Consider the following 16,982-nt stretch of genomic DNA (forward strand, 5'->3'; position numbering starts at 1 on the left):
CTAATTTTCCAATTTAAAAAGAAAATACCGTATTATCAAAGCTATAATAGTTCGCGGTTCTCGTTGTATCGGGAATAGCCCGGCGAGCAGTTAATTACGAGCAAAACGGAATAATTGCTAATTATTTCGTCGTGTGAAGTGGATTGAAGAGAAGAAAAAACGGACGAAAGTTCGACCGTGACTGCAAAGATTCAGCTCGAAGATGCGTTTGTTATTGATGCTAGTTTTAGTTGGTTTAGTGCTCGCTTTTATTTAGCAACCGGTTTTGCCTTTATCAGTTACGATTTAATTGCGATACTCTTTGTCCGTCCTAGATTTTAATCGGCGCAGTGGCGATGTGATGTTTCAGTGCGGATTGCAAGTTTTTCAGGACCTCAAGCGTTTTGGTAAATACTCTCAAGTCTCAATTAGTGCTAGTAATTTAGTATCAGATTATTACCAAGAGGTTCTTGTTAGAGTCAAGTTCTAATATCAACACTTTACAATTTTAAATAAAAGCAGAGAGAAGTGAAGAATTGTATGGTCGGTTGAATTAGAGAAAATGTGCCAAATTTAATGCTATTCCAAGAACTCTAAATATTAATTATTAAATTCTGATATTGTGACACCCTTACCACAGAGACTGTAATTTGTATTGTATTTATCAAGAAATTGTTTTCCTAAAATGGAGAAGGTAAATTTGCAAGAATACCACTTAAACAAAAAGCACCATCTACACGCTTATAATTGCCCTAATTCAACGCTTAATTGTCGTGTAAAAACATATTTAACTTCCTGTAAGAAAAATAGGAGGAAATTGGTTAGAAGTGATTTAATTACCGATTTACTTCAGTTATTTGTCGATTTTTAACGCGCAAACCAGAACGGCTGGACATAAAACCCATCTGAATCTCATCTATTTAAGACCTTATTGATGACAGCTTTTGTTATGTTATTCCCACCTCATTTCATCAGTTGACTCGATTTAAATTGGTAAATTGATAAATGCCGCAGAAGGATTCCCTTCTCGTAACGAGCATGGGGTCGTGCACAAGCGCAACTTGCTCCAGCCGGTTATGGCACCTATACCGGACCTGCGCAGCGGCTTAGACGATCCCGCAGGCACCGCTTTCCAAGGTAAACGGTCACGTCCATTCCCTCTACACGTGTTTTGTGTCCATTATTGGCTTGTGTTGTCCGTGTCGAATCATCCAATCAGAGTTTTTATTTTTGTTCAGTCACCGCATGGGTAATTATTTACGTTATGATTTATGTTACCTGAAAGATAGTCTGTTGCAAACAAGTTCACTAGTAATATTTGTTACTGATGCCTTCAATTATGTCTGTGAATAGTTAGTTCCAGTGGGTCAGTTGCACTGCTGTATTTTTTTCTAGGGAACAAGTTCAAATACCGGGTGCGTGGAAATATTACTAGAGAAGCCCCATTAAGCATGAGTTTTTAACTATCATCTCATTTAGCCGTTAAATAAAATTGAGTAGCCGGTCATCATTTTTATAACAGTAGAATCACTAGTAACACTAGCTTTAGTATTGCAAGAAAGGGTTGTAAACACACTAAAAATAATGCATGTAACTTGTAATTGGTTAACATAGAAAATAAGGGTCGTTTTTCACCAAATGAGTTGGGAACATTAGTGACAGTTGAGATTAAATAAAATTACAAAAAGAAAGAGGTAAAAGAGTGTTAATTAATGATTTTAGGAATGCTTTTTGAGTGCTTGTAGTAACGTATACACTAACCGAATGTAGTTACTAATATAATTTTTTTTTGGTTATCTTTAGTGTCAAAAACGTCATCCCATTTACCGTTACGGAAATCGAGCTCATTGCAACAGAGTCAGCAGACGATCGCGTCCGAATTCAGCGAGGACAGTTTAAGAAGAGGGTCGGACGAGTCTTTTGTGGTCCACAAAGGGAGGAATATACCCACCCTTCGTTCGTTAATCAGCGAGGATCCTTTGATTCCTGCCAGGTTAAAGGTAATATTTCAAACAAACTCACTAAACGTTTCTTCCTCTAATTTTAGATTATAGAATATAATCTAAATCTAAATCTTAATAATTAACGTGATTTGCTTTGTTTGGGTTATTGATTGTGAACTGTTTAGAAAATGCATTTGGACCATTTGCACGATTTTTTTTGTAGTGCTGAAAATTAGTGCACAGCAATAATTATTCCATCCAGGTTAAGATTAATCATGAACTCGAACATAATTACTACTAGCTCTTTTTCGATTATTTATGATTTCTGCTGTGTAAATCATATGGCCAACTGGCCAATCACATTTGACCACTACTGTCAACCTAATTCATAATCACTCCTCCTAGTTTTTAAATAGACTATAGATCATTTTGAGTCACCTGGTTTTGACACTGGCTTTTGACGGCAGCCATATTGCCGGGGGGGCAGACCACTGAATTTAGCTGTATGGATTTTCATTGTTATTTGTGATCTCCTGGTGTTTAATAAACTGTTTAAAAGGAAGCAGAGAACATTTAGTTGATATGTAGGGAGAGACACTGTTAAAAACTAAAAACATCTGTGCTTTTGGAAAGCCTGTAAAATATAATGTTTTTGAATCATTATCTTTAAATGACTCTTCTGACAAGCCAGACGATTTTAGTTTTTCTTGCAATGTATAATTTTTTGATTTGCAAAATTGAGATCTTCTGATAGACAATTTATACACAGCATTTTGTTCACTTTTCAGTTGGCTATTGTCATCGATTTGTTGAAGTTGTTCCAAGTCAGATACAGATACTTCTGTAGATGGTATGTGTATGTTCATAGCTAACGTGCTCTCTCACCTTCCTGCTCATCTTCCTATATAAAGGTCTTATTACAGATATATTAACTTTTGTACAAAAACTTACTATTATGAGACGTTTAGTTTAACGCTTAACTGCTTGAACATGCCGCTATACACTTTGTACATTTTGGGTTTTGGTAATAATATATATCCCATATTTACAGAAGGAACCCAGTCAGGATTGTCCTTTCTTCTAATTTGGCTGGTTTGCCTAAAAAAACCAAACAAAACTGACACAATACACAAAAATTAAAACAATATTTTATTTAACCATACTTCGTTAGATGCTGTACTACTGACAAATAATAATAATATATACCTGAGACAGTGATTTGCGCAAATTCGTGCATTATTAAGGAAGGTTTTACTTAAATCCCCACGTTTTGAAGCGGCAACCCATTTAAGTCGACGTTCTTTTGACAAGGCGTTTAGTTGTTCTCCCCGGTTATTCAACGCTTTGGGAATCTTGAAAAATCGAACTTTATCCCTTTCTGCTCTATTTCCACAACGCACGACTGAACAAAACGACGGCATTTTTCTACAATCTTCTGAACTCAATCGAAAATTTCTATGGTTTACATTTAACTAGTGGGTCTGTATGCCCCCCCGGCAATATGGCTGACTTACGTTTGACGTTTGTGACGTCACCTCGAAATGGTCTATAGTTTTGAACTTAACCCTACAAATACAAAGGTCCACCTAACCGCAATTGGAACGTCGTAAACCATGTCAAAAGTCAAAATAAAACATGGAGATTATTACATCCAATAGCAACGCTCAAAGTTAGGTACGTCATTTTGCTCGCGAAATAATCAACTTAAATTTAACCGAAACATAAAGTTTCATAAAAACGTCAGGGGTTTAGCACATACTTTCTATTCCAATCAAACACATCCTCACACTTCGTATTTTCTCTATCAATTTGTCGGTATTTTGTAACTTTTAAATGTAATTTTATCAGGTCAACAAGGAAAAACAAAATAATGACAGTAAAGCGGACGAGAGAGGCGAAGTCCCCGCCGGAAGACCGAGCAATTGGGAAGATACCAGAAAACCGAGTTTTGCAGGCAGACGAAGCAGACGAAATTCCACCACTGACGAATCTCAGCTCACTATAGAAAATTTCGGCGGCAGCCAGGACAATTTGAATTTCATCGGTCGCAATCCGGACAAAGAAGTACTGAACTAAACTCCCTAATGCAAACCGAGCCATGTATTGACTATTGAACGATTTTCAGTTGACAGTTCATGTCGGTCGCAAAATATCCGCCCCCAGTTTTCCCATCCCGATCGAGAACGCCCCGGTTCGGTCGACGCTGCAGGACGCTCGCGGTTCTTTCCAATTAGGTTACGATAATGGCTGTGAAGAGAAACAGGACGGCGGATCGGAGAAGAGCAGACTGAAGCGGCAGATGAGTAGCGACGACATCACTTTGAAGAAGTTTCCGGATCCGGGATTGATCAAAGATTTGGTGGACGGCGACGTTGCCAATCGTATGAGTTTTGCTGATCTGGGCAAGCAGAAAGCTTTAGGTTGGTATTTGTTTCAATACATCATTTTTTAAAAGTCATAGAGGGCGCCACAATTGTCACTTATAGGTTAAGTGTGGTGACAGATTTCATAATGCTAATGATAAGGTTGCATGTGCAGCATTTGCAGAAAAGCAGAAAAGCTTGCTACTTTTTCTTGGCCAATCACAAATTTACTGTAAACTGCACATGTAGACTTACTACTCTATAACAAAGTTCTTATCTGTATTCTTAGGTGATAATAGAGGAATACACTTAGTTTATATGAACGACCGGGACGACTATCCCTCGAAATCTAGTATATTAAACAAATTGGGCAGCACGAACGGCAACAGTGAGAAAAGAACGTCGTTTGCCGCCCTGCCCAACCAAACCACCTGGCAACAACAAGTCAGCAGTTTTCAATCGCAAGATGACGGTAGCAATAGTTCCGAAACTGGCGGTACCGGAGTAGCAATGAATTCCCAGTTGAATGACGTTAGGTAGATTGAAATTTTCTGGTTTGGTTCAGTAAATGTGATAAGTTTCTTCCCAAGGCTAAAATTAGAAGAAAAGCGCCGACATATAGAAAGCGAAAAACGTAGAATGGAAATGGCGATGAACAAGCAAAGGCAAAAAGTGGGCAAAGCCGCTTTTCTTCAAGCAGTTTCCAAGGTAAGACTAGATTAGGATGGAACGTGGCATTTTTTCTTGTTTACCCCTGTGGAATGCCTTCAAAACGACTCGTACGCGGAATTAGTAAATAAGGTTGCATACGTTTTTTTTTCCAGCTAACGGAATTGGTAAGGAGTTACCAAAGACATTTTCAAATTTTCGACTTTTGTCGATTAGCTTTGTTGCCAAATTTAATCGTCCGCAGTTGCAATTTACTTCATTGAAGTTATTGCATGATATTTTTCAGTTGGATTTCAACGTTGACAGTATATTACAAATGTTTTGCTAGGCGGTAGGACTGTTTTATTTTCAATTAACTACTTTAAAATACTGTATAATGTATAAACTAGGTATAGACCATATTCAGTATTCTATGATTGCACGTCATAACTCTGAAAATTGAAGTTGAGTAATTGACCTAAAAGCTGAATAGGTTAGCATGTGTGGACAACAATTACACTTTTTAATTGATTAACGACATTTTCAACGTTTTTGCACTCAATTTGAATTTTAGTATCCAATGCAAAATTATAACAATAAGTAAAAAATAATTTAAATTACGACGTGCAATCAGTTAATAGTATAGGTAGTATATTTTGGCACGTATTATTTTTGATACAATTTTCTATTGGGTTAATTATGTTGTGCAGAAAATTACAAGTAACATTTTGATATAACTTGTCTAAGATTCTATCTTGCCTTCTATACAAGCCTTCCTCTGGAAAAACACATTATTATTTAGTTAAGTAATTATATCTGCTGATACCTGTTAAATTTCCTGCACAATATATTTCGCATGGTTCTAGTTTGATTTTGCTGTGGTTTTTTGGCCTTTTCCCATACCACCAGTTTCGTTTATGTTTCTAGAACAGCACCCTAAACGACCCTACATTAGTTTTGTATAAATAATATATTTTCCTCCTGCAGACCACAAATAGTACAGTTGTTTTTATTACCTCTGTGTTTGATGATTTCACGAGGAAGTTGTTCGTCTTAAGTTGTCGGGCGTGTGTTGTAACTGATCAACTAACTTTCAGGGCAGAGGTAATTTACTAAAAGAGAACGAGGCTGCCGAGTCGCCGAAAGACTCGGCGGCCGAACAGCCCGAAAAATCTCCAAGCCCCTCTTCCCCCGCATCCGTCCCCGCGCCAAAGCCACAGAGGCCGTTTTCCTTGCAGGTATTTTTTGTGTGATTGATACAAATTCGTATTTTGTATTTTTTTTTGCTTGCTCAGTGCCTTATAACAAGTTAGAGCTTCGTTTGTTAGCTGCTAAGTTGTATTACGTTTCTGCAACTAGTTTTTAGGTTGATAGTACTTGTAAATGTTTGGTTTTGGTAGTTCCGGCTTTGTTTGAATATTAGTAAAAGCTTTTTTTTTATTTTGATCGTTTATACAATAATTTTATTGGTACATTTGATTATTATGAAAAACACACAAAACCAACTGCGTGAACCGTTGCCAAGTTTTCATTTGGAATATTCGTAAAAACAACACTGAAGCTTGAAAAAAAAGTCATAAATCTCAGAAACGCGTGATGGCTGAATAGTCCAGGCAGCTGAAGGCCGTAGGCCGATTTTTGCAAATTTTGAGCATAGTTTGACAGTCAGGACCAAAATGGTTTGTCAAATCCAATTGGAGCGACAGTTTTAAGTAAATTTTTCGAATCCTCATTAAATTTCCTATCCAATAACTTGAGAAAAACACTACAATATTTGGTACAGGTAGGGAGATAAGCGGTGTCAAAATTTAAACTGCCAGAAACACAGTATTTGTAATTTACGGTACTTTACCACTCAAATTTTTACAGGTAATTTCTACTTATAATTAAACCTCAGGTTTAGGTTTATAATTAATGGAAAAGTTGCTTTGAAGTATATGAAAAGTCAAACTAAATTACGATGACGTCACAAATTTCAAAAGTTTGTGCCATTATAAACGACAAAAGGCGTATTTTGGCGAAAGTATTAACCTGAGTTTTAAGCTGTAGTAACATAGGCCATCTTGTTTTATTAGAACGAGTTAAAATGAGATAGACATTGTAAACACTCTAGTAAACACTGACGCCAAAATACGTCTAAAGTTACTGCAAAAAACTCATTTGCCGATTGTCCAGTTGATAACAACGAGCGCTGTTGTCAATTTCTTTAATATTCCATTGCCTGCAAATGTTTTTGACGGTTATAAAGTTTAGAATTTTTAGATTTGAAATATAACTGCATCAAACTTCTGTATTAATTTCTATTAAATATACTGCTACTGATACTATTATAATTAGACTAATCTTTTTAATTGAAGAATGTGTACTGAATTTAAAACTCAACCGCACTATTACTAATGCTGCAAATCAAACTGCATTAGACGCTCTGTTCACTAACTTACGCAGATAATGATTTATCTGTGGCTTCAACGCTTTTCTACAGCTTTTTATCGTTCATAATTTTCTTTTTTTTCTAATTGTGTGGTATTTGTCTCTCAGGATGTAACTGACAGCGCCACACCTGTCGAAAAGAGATGGTTAGACGAGGGTACGCCGTTTATTGAAACCCGTAGAACCCCCGACTTAGAAAATATGGATATGGAACAGTACCAACAATCCTTAGCTCAGTAAGTAATTACATTAAATTTCTTAGTTATTGATTGAATATTTGTATATTTAAACCTGCTACAGAATGAATTCTAGTCTATCGGATATCCAACTGGACATTCAACGGTTGGCAGCCCAACAGAACCAAATGCAAACGCAACAACAACAAAAACTGATTGCGGAACAGCAGCGACAAATTCTGCAGCTTCAACAACAGCAACAGTTTCAGACCATTCAACGTCAGCAATCTCAACCTTCACCTCAGCCCCAATTTTACCCGCCACCAAAATACCAACCTAGTGAGTTATTTTTACTGTGATCATTGACGATATTTTTACAACTTTGATAGTTGACGTAGGTTACCCGGCACCTTTGCAATCATCGGTCAGCGCTCCTCATGTTCCGCAAGCTTTGTACTCGCAGCAACGCGTTATCGAGCCGCAATTCTTCCTCCACGACAATCCACCAGCACCTATAGCGACTCCACCACGTCGGACTTGGGCACAACCCGTCAACGATCCGTATAATATACCGCAGCAGCCCGAATTACGAACGTGGGGTAAACCGCAACCGGTTCAAATCGAACCTAATCCTGGAGGTTTTCTTCTTCATCACAACGCCGATAGGTAAGATAATTTTTGTTTGCCAATTTTGATTGTTTTGCTAATCTGTAAATCCTACTTAATTGGCTTATTATTCCAATATGATTTTGTTAATGTCATTTTGAGGCTGATTAAAGCTTAGTTCTCATATTCTCATATCTCACTATTGGAAGAAGCAAAATTTGAAAATGACAGCCCTCAAAAAAGTGAACATTTTCAACTTCTTGTGCCTGTTTGTAGTGTTTTGACAGGCACACATTACACACAATTCAATACTTCTTTTGCATGTCAATTGTTCTTTGTTCTCAACTCAACATTTAATTTTCAAGCCATTTTGCCACGCACAGAAACTTAACTTTGTAGTTAATTTTCATGAATACAAAGTCAATATTTGGTCTCCAATACAATTTTGTATATGTTCATGATATTTGACTAATTTTCAACTTTTACATTTCAAGTTAAAAATGTAGAAATTAGTCAAATATTATGGCAATTACCTCAATGATCAATTTTCAAGGAAAAATACTAGTCAAGATTTATCAAAATTGACTTACCAAGCTATTTTCAGTTATCCTATCAAATTTTTTAAAATTGGATGGAAAAAACCTGGAAAATTAGTCAAATATCATTAAAATTGACTTAACGGACTATTCTCAGCTTCTACAGTTAATTTTCAATGTCAAAATCTTGTAAACTAATCAGTTAGAGGGTCAACACTTTAAAAACTAGTGAAATTCCATAAAAATGTGCTAATCCTCCTGTTTTTAGTCATCTCTGTCAATTTTCAAGGTCAAAACTTAAAAAAAAAACATAGTCAAATGTCATGAACACTGAATTAATGGACTTGGCAGTCATTGTAGTCAATTTTCAGTGTTAAAATGTTGAAAATCAGAAACATGATTACATTACATTATGATTAAATGCAATTACTGTGAATAGCAAAAAAAGTTTTGGCAGATCGATCAGCTGAGAATACTGTTGACCAATAGAAACTAAGTGTTTTCGTTTTTCTGAAGCCCCCAAACAGTTTTTCTGTTTTTTGAATTAGCATTAGCAAATTTGTTCTTTATTAGCAGATCGCAGGACCGATTGGACCGTTTCCAAGAATCTCCGCTGCACAGACTGACAGACAATCGGTATCAGAATGGCGATCAGGACCGCACCATAAACCATTCGAATAGCTTCACTCTTAGTCAAAGACATCACGAACAGGTTGGTTCAAGCTTTTTCTGTCATTATTTCATATTAAAACGTAAATAATTGAATTTTGTAGAGTCAATACGGCACAACACATAGTACTCCGTCCGCGTCACCCCAACATCGCAGTAGTACCAACGTGCACCGTCAAATCTCGCAGCTGTTGGATGACGCGTCGTTGATTAAACGTCAAACGTCACCCGTCAGTCTCCAAGCTATGGATGCGGCGCCACACGAACGCGAACGCAAAATTAGCGTGACGCACGCGCCAGTCGCGGCGCCCTCTGCTGACGACATGGAGCCGCAAAATATCTCCTTCATCGGCAACAGCAACAACGAAGATTTGGCTTTGACCGAGAGTAAGTGGGATGTCTTGATATGAATTTGGTTCTGTGGTTTATATTACGGTGATTTCCAGGTTTAAGCAAGCTGAATATTACATCTGGCAGTCGCACCTATCGTATTCCGTCGCCCACTCGTGCTTTGAAAGCCCGCGGTTCTCCGTTCCAGCCGTCTTTGTCACCTCCCGTCGTTGATCCTTTGCCACACGCGCAAGTTAGCAGTTTGGATGGAGATTCGGGTGCAGAAAAAGGTTAGTTTTTAATTCTAAAGCAGTAGTTTTTTCTATTAGTGATCAATTAGGCATCAATGTGGTTTGGTTTAAATTAAAAACATTCTTATTGGTCTCTATTTCAGGTTTCTACATTAGTTTCGATGACGAACAGCCGAAAAGACCCAAACCAGCTCTCCGAAGTAAAAGAAACTCTCCGAAAAAGGAACGCAGCTACGTGGAAGGACCTGAAGAAGCGACGGAACGACGGGATGCACAGACTAGGTAAATTTATCCTAATTAACCGTTTTTTCTGATTTTTTTATTATTATAACCGTCTTTGTTAATCGAACTATAATTTTGCTATTGTAGGATGGAAAAGAAGAAACAGCTGGAACGCGAACTGGAAGAGGAAAGACTGAAAAAAGAAGAAGCCGATCGGCAAGCTTTTCTCATTCAGCAACAGAAAGATAGGATGAAAGCGAGACGCGAGGCCAGCGAAGAACGACAAAAAGTAGCTGCCGCTAGCGCTTTAGTGATAGGGGAACAGAACGACGCTGATCCGGTAATTGGTCTATGGCTAACTTTTTCAAAGGTACTACTATTTAAATTCTGTTATTTTCAGGATCTAGTCGACGAGATGGAGAGGAAGAAAGAGAAAATACTGATGTTGTCGCTGCAACGAAGACAGCAACAGGAGGAGGCGAGGGCGCGAAAAGAGGCCGAGACCCAAAGGAGAAGGGAAATTGAGAAAGAAAAAGAGGAGGAGAAAGCGCGACGTAAGGAGGAGCAGGCGGCGAGACGGGCTGCTATTTTAGAGCAATACAAACTGAAGAAAGCCATAGAAGATGCCGAGAGAGAGGTAAGTGGCACATTATTTATTAACCTTCAGTCTGTATGTCAGTGTGTTTATAATAAACTTTCATCAAGCAGTTTCTTAAAGTTAAGTTTCTGCATAATTGGCTTTTAAGAAGCTTGTTTTGGTTCTGCGCACTAAAAACTTTTCTTAAAAGGTGTACCTTACCAGATATTTACCGGTAAGGTAAAGTAGAATTGGAAAAATTAAATTCAGTGCGTGACAGACAAATTTACCAATTTTACCAGTAAATTCCAATTTGACAGTCATTTTCAGTCAATATTGTTGGAATAAAGTCCTGAAAAATAAAAATTGGATAAAAGGCGGTTTTGATTTGTTATTTTTATTGCTTTAGAGATTTTAATTTATCGGGGGCAATACCACAAGAGCTCAGATTTAGCCGGATAATTTTTGTGCTTGTCTTAGAACACTTTCTTTTTGGTGTAACAGCACGAGACCTGTTGTAACTAAATCACGAGAGCGCAGCTCGAGTGATTTTGCCAAATAGGTCGAGTTTTGTACCATAAAGAAAGTATGAGAAGACAAGCGGAAAAATTATCCTGTTCAAAATCTGAGCTCGAATGGTATTTGATAAGACAATTCCATGAATATAATTAATAATATAATAAGACTGCGACTGCCTTGTGCAGTAATACATTTTTCTGGTTCTTTTGATTTTATGCAGTAGAATTCTATCCGAAGCGAGCCATAACCAAAACAAAACGAACAAACATCAAAATTGACAGTGCCAGCAAAAATCCCAAGGTGAGACATTGCAACAATAGAAGTGTAGTGAAAATCCGTGGAAACGATGAAATCAACAACAAAATTTATCCGATTTTTTTATCCGCTAGCAAACTCTCTTCCTTCCTTATTAGCCGATAGCAAACCGTGTTTTGATGACGTATATATGGCATTTTTTCTACATGAGTGGAATTGTCAATAATAAAAAAAAATGATGTGAAACTTTGTCAAAGTTTGAACTGCCATAAACTCAATTTGAAAAGACAGTCAGGGACAAAATCGTCTGTAAAACCTACTTCGAGTGAGAAAATGACTATTTTAAGCACATTTTTGGAATCCTCATTAAATTTCCTATTCAGTAACCAGAAAAAGAACTACTAAATTTGGTACAGCCAGGAAGAATTATATATTTATAATTTACCAGTAATTTAACCATCAATACTTAAAAGTTAAGTGTCCCTTAGCTATTTTATTATTTATCTACTTCAAACAGTTATTGTGGCTATAACTAGTTAAAGTCTGGCTTTCTGATTAAAATTCGGAACAGGATAATAAATAACGCGAATTGCACGGTATGTTAATACTGATTTATTAGATTTTTGTAAGAGTTACTGTTTTTACTAATTATGCACAAGTCTACACAGCCCTAATTAATCAAATATATAATAACTATCAACACATAAACCATTTAAAATTATGTATTCAATTTGAATAACTTAACAGGTAAATAAAAATGTTAACATAACTATTTTGTGCCTAAATTGGTTTGCTTTTGTTTAAGTAAAGTTTCCCGCATTATTTCTCCGTACTTCAATCCTTCTTCGATAACATGATAATAAGGCATTGTCTTCATCTTTTCAAGCCAACCGATAACTTTTGAATGTTTATGTGGTTGCGGCGCAATACCGGCCGCCGATACCATAGACACTGTAGCTAAAATACTCAAGTCGGCTATCGTTACGTCGTCTCCAGCTACAAAAGCGCGTTTTTCCAAAATTGCCTCCAACATGTCCAGCGACTCCAAGTATTTCGCTTTCAGTTTGTCTGGGTCAGGATATTGTTCAGGAAGAAACTTGGATCTCTAAAAAATCCATAAAATACTAGCAAAACGGGATAAAATATTAGAACTTTATAAATACCCAATATCCGGCACCTGGTGTAAATAAGTAGCTTGAATCGAATTGATTCATGGCGTCCACTAAAGCCCTTTTCTTAGGGTCTTTCGGGTAGAGTTGGTCGTTTTTTGCGTATTTGTTCACCAAATAGCCGTTGATCGCGTGACTGTCCCATAGTACAAAGTCTCCGTCCACCAAGGTTGGTACAGTGTGTACAGGATTTTTCTGAATCAATTAATACATAAAAATTGTAATTAGTTATAGTGACTGTACAAAATGATTATTACATTGTCATCCCTGATTGGTTTTATCAAAAATTGGTTAATGCACGGTTTTTGATAAACAGCTGAAATCTGAGTTATCTAGTAACAATAATTGAATTATACAGAACTTTTTTTTTTGCTACTTATTAAAATGTTTACTGTTAGGATTATTATTATTAAAAAAAAACTGGCATTTTTCAAAATTATAGAGAGATTGCAATGTCATTTGTTCAGCTGTTTTTATCGAATTACCATAAAAATGACAATACAATTTGTAAGTAGGTAGTATGATATTTGGGCACAAAATTTTTTTAATCGACTTACCTCTAAAAAGTCCGGTTTCAAATGTTCCCGTTTCGGAATATCGACAACCACCAAATTAACCTTTTTTTCGAGGCCTAAGGCGTGAATAGCCAACAAAGACCCCCTAGACGGAGGACTAAGGGGATGCATGTACAACGTAAGAGCCATTTAACTAACTGATTACGTCCACCGCGCGTTGAATCTACTTACAAAGTGATCGATAGTTGCGGAAAAATGATAATTGACTCCATAAGCTACACAATTTGTTATCTGTAAAGCGTATTGGCGTTTGTGGTATTACGTAATCAGGTGAAATTGTTAATCTGAATTTTGTTTATTCACTGCCGTTAAAGCTTCTAATACCTGTTTGAATAGGAGCTTAATTCTGAATGGAAACAGTGATTATTAGATATGTTCTATAAGATGGTTGAGACGAGTTATTCATTTCTGTATGCTAGTTGGGATTTCCAACCCTGTACCAAAAAAAAAACAACAAATATTTTTGCTGAGATGAGCCGAAAATCCCAATATTCCCAACTAGCAAACATAATTGATGGATTATTAGTATTTCTATAGTAATGATTATTACTGTTATAAGTTATCCTCCTTTTTATTATTATTTACAATTATTATTGTTATCAACTTTTGCTCTAAGACCTTTTATGCCCCAAAAACTAAATACATGTTTTTTTGTAAAGTTTGGAATATTAAAGATGTTATTGATATTCAGCAGGCAGGCAATGACGCCTTAAGTGGGTGGGACTTTAATCGATGCTCTAATTTTGGCAATATTCTATCTAATCCATATAAAATTTTAATGCACCATTAGGTGTGGCCTCTTTACTGCGAATTATTATTTACTTAAGTGTTTAATGAACTACAATAAAATTGTATTATGTTGTTTCAGCAAAATTGTAATTTTATTTTACAGAAAATTAAATCGAACTGACAGTTAGTTGGTGAAGACAGTAAACAGGGTGTTAAAAATAATGTAATTACTTTTTTTAATCTACAAAAGCTAGGTGGACGTGTATTATATTTGAAATAGCCTTATTGTTGTGTACACACATTTGTAGAGATAATCTCGAGTAGGCAAAGTACAAGTACCCATTTATGAGTCAGTAAACTGGGTAATAGGAATTTTGCCTTTACCCAGCTCGTAAATAACGGCATTTAAAACGTTCTGTTCTGAAACTAGAACCATAAACCACTAGAATATTTCATGTTTTGGATTTTTTATTGTTTTTTACAGCAATAATTTTGAAATTTTCCCAACCAAGTAGGTGATTACTGTAATAAAGCAAATCAAAGGTGTGTGAGGTGCGGAAGCCACCTTTATTGGGAATCCTTATTTTATTTACCCAAACTAACGTGTAAGACGTAACCAAGACTGGGGTGTAACTTTAATCCCAGTTAATCGTCTTGGAATTATCGGTCGAGGGTTTCACATACATTGAATTTATGCTATTTAAGAAACTAGCATTATCAAAAATTACTTTCTTTTTAAATATTAAGGGTCTTGTAATCAATGCACTTTATCCACTTTTGTGGCAATTTATTGAAACCGATAAAATCACATAATGTAGACTATCGATGTTATTTTTGAAATGTTCGTCCAGATACCCTTATTAGTTGAGTGTTTTATCTCTTTACTTTTTGCCTTATAAACCGAAGTAAACATTAAGTATGCACGTCATTGCTGCAAATAAAAAATTGTCATAACTACGTTTTAAAAGCGATTAATTTTCAATTGTGAACTGAGCATCACCATACATTTTGTTACGTTTTCTATGAACACTTCATTAACTAAAAACTTCATTGATAGGTCATATTTTAAAATACCATCCTGTGTATACCGTTTGTTCCAAAATCTACAAAAAATTAAGAGTTTTCTTTACTAGATATGACAACACGTTTCTTGAACAATAAGTTCGAGGAAGGTTTTTTACCAAAATACATTTGACTTTTAGTTTTTTAACACTTTTTGAGATAGTTGTTGTATTTAGTTGGAACTTTTTCTGGCACACTAACATTTAGTTGTAATTTGACATTTAACCGAAACTTGAGGTTCAACAAACCTTGTGCCTATTAAGTTTTCGAGTTGAGTTTTACCATTTCAAATTTGACTTGACCATTAACGAAATGACTTTCTCAGGGTGCGTGAAAGAAAGCAGCGACGGATCCAAACAGTCTTGTTCGGTCGACGGAACGCAAAACAAACGGCAGGCGCCATCATTTTCTTATTTCCGCGCTATTTTAAGTGTCTTTCCAGATTATTTCAAGAACGACTTGGGAAAGTGCATTCACTCCGAATATGATTTAGTGTAAACGAGCTTTTATATATCACTGGGAAGACGGTGGCATGTTTAGTTTGCTTAGACATTCGGGAACGAAGTTGTTTTTTTTTGGTTAATTCAGTTTTTTTTACCGCAAGATACAGAAAATTCCTGAGTAGGAAAAATGTCTTTTATTTATTGGTCTTTGGTAAGTTGCTTCTTATTGGATGATAAAACATCTATGACATTATAACATCAAAAATGGATTTTCTACGCGTGTAAATTTATGAAAACTAAAGCAGTTTCAGATGAATAATTACCTCAACAACGCAGCTAAATATTTTTTTTACGCGCAAAGGCTTTATCACTTTTGTTGCATGCGAATGGTGCAGAAAATTCATATTTATGCGTACACACCACAGTAAGCTGTTAGTTAATAATTGATTAACAGAAAAGAGCCTAGTTAGGGATATTAATATCCTGCATTATTGTTACTTGCAACTTGTTTTGTGGTATTTGTTTGTAATTGAGGAAGGACCTCATTATGACAGCTGCATTTCTAATGGTTCTTACTTACTCGTTAAATATATTGGAACTAAGAATTTGGATGGGTTAATGAGTTACTAAATATTTTTTCAGGGTAAAACAATAGACAAACAAGACTTGCTGTCGCTGAAACCGGCCCCAAAAATGCGATCAAAGGGGGCGACCAGACCGAGGCCAAAAACTATTCACATCGACAGCGGCTCGGTACAAATGGCCGAGGGCATGTCCAGCAGAGGCAGGAAAGGGTCTACATCGAACTTGACAGGTAAATCACGATTTTGTAGCTCTAATGCTAAGTCTACATGTGCAGCATCTACGTAAATCACGAACGATGCTGTGATTTACGCAAATACTGCACCTCATGCTTACTATAACCATGTTCGGTTATTCCTCTTTTCACTAATCAGACCATCTGACTGAGTTATCACGTGACAGTTCTAATCGTACACGATAATGTGTCACGTGAGAATTGTCACACAAGAAAACAACTAATAAAACAATACCTAACCTCAACCCAACCTAACCTAGCCCCCTTTTTTGTTCAATGGCAATCTTGGATAACGTTCCATGGTTGGCCGCTTTGCATGTTCCATTATGTTATTATTTAAACAATTATTTTGATTTGCTCAGCTTACACCCCTTCTACAATGAAGCGCGATTACTACCGAGGCTCCCAAGACAGTTTAGCCGACCGCAGCATGAGCAATAATACGCTTTACAAAGGTGTGTTTTTTGTTTGTTTTTGTTTTGCTTAATCATTTAATTTTAAGAATTTTGTTTTTAAATTAAATTCGCAAGGGAGTTATCAAGAGAAAGGTATGCAGATTGTGACAGGAATCTGCCATTCAACACTTCTGTCACATTCTATTAACTCTTGACAATACCGTTCCCTGATTTCAAGAATTGAGTCCCGGATGCGTATTCTTGAAATGAGGGGGAAAGGAGCTACCA

The 16,982-nt window shown here is 36.3% G+C and overlaps 2 protein-coding genes across 16 annotated transcripts in view; one reads left to right on the forward strand and one right to left on the reverse strand.

The window, feature by feature from the left end:
* Nucleotides 1–16,982, forward strand: part of Patronin (calmodulin-regulated spectrin-associated protein patronin) — a 43,021-nt gene that overhangs the window by 13,258 nt on the left and 12,781 nt on the right. For 4 of the 15 annotated variants that reach the window (XM_081974448.1, XM_081974456.1, XM_081974461.1 and 1 more), the window contains exons 7-24: nt 994–1,116; nt 1,783–1,979; nt 3,771–3,986; nt 4,048–4,342; nt 4,575–4,821; nt 4,876–4,993; nt 6,031–6,171; nt 7,472–7,599; nt 7,664–7,878; nt 7,929–8,205; nt 9,255–9,393; nt 9,455–9,737; nt 9,797–9,970; nt 10,075–10,213; nt 10,301–10,493; nt 10,554–10,790; nt 16,125–16,296; nt 16,662–16,754. In XM_081974448.1, the coding sequence (XP_081830574.1) occupies nt 994–1,116; nt 1,783–1,979; nt 3,771–3,986; nt 4,048–4,342; nt 4,575–4,821; nt 4,876–4,993; nt 6,031–6,171; nt 7,472–7,599; nt 7,664–7,878; nt 7,929–8,205; nt 9,255–9,393; nt 9,455–9,737; nt 9,797–9,970; nt 10,075–10,213; nt 10,301–10,493; nt 10,554–10,790; nt 16,125–16,296; nt 16,662–16,754 (3,387 nt within the window). The remainder of the gene's footprint in view (nt 1–993; nt 1,117–1,782; nt 1,980–3,770; nt 3,987–4,047; nt 4,343–4,574; nt 4,822–4,875; nt 4,994–6,030; nt 6,172–7,471; nt 7,600–7,663; nt 7,879–7,928; nt 8,206–9,254; nt 9,394–9,454; nt 9,738–9,796; nt 9,971–10,074; nt 10,214–10,300; nt 10,494–10,553; nt 10,791–16,124; nt 16,297–16,661; nt 16,755–16,982) is intronic. The other 11 variants (XM_081974457.1, XM_081974462.1, XM_081974463.1 and 8 more) reach the window with 9 other exon arrangements.
* Nucleotides 12,094–13,428, reverse strand: LOC145725659 (glutathione S-transferase 1-1-like). The gene is made up of 3 exons (XM_081974498.1): nt 13,231–13,428; nt 12,668–12,868; nt 12,094–12,609 (listed from the first exon to the last, which is right to left on the reverse strand). Exons 1-3 carry the CDS (start codon nt 13,375–13,377, stop codon nt 12,274–12,276), a joined length of 684 nt encoding a protein of 227 aa, XP_081830624.1. The 5' UTR covers nt 13,378–13,428; the 3' UTR covers nt 12,094–12,273.

Source organism: Ips typographus, linkage group LG2 (genome assembly GCF_016097725.1).
Source record: "Ips typographus isolate SLU linkage group LG2, UJ_Ityp_2.0, whole genome shotgun sequence".
In the NCBI taxonomy this organism is placed as follows: domain Eukaryota; kingdom Metazoa; phylum Arthropoda; class Insecta; order Coleoptera; family Curculionidae; genus Ips; species Ips typographus.

Excerpts from the sequence above, each read along its gene's own strand:
- LOC145725659 (XM_081974498.1), bottom strand. The coding sequence starts at position 13,377 with ATGGCTCTTACGTTGTACATGCATCCCCTTAGTCCTCCGTCTAGGGGG. Across the intron at positions 12,869-13,230 it reads TGAAACCGGACTTTTTAGAG|AAAAATCCTGTACACACTGT; the intron begins GTAAGTCGATTA and ends TAATTGATTCAG. Across the intron at positions 12,610-12,667 it reads CACCAGGTGCCGGATATTGG|AGATCCAAGTTTCTTCCTGA; the intron begins GTATTTATAAAG and ends TGGATTTTTTAG.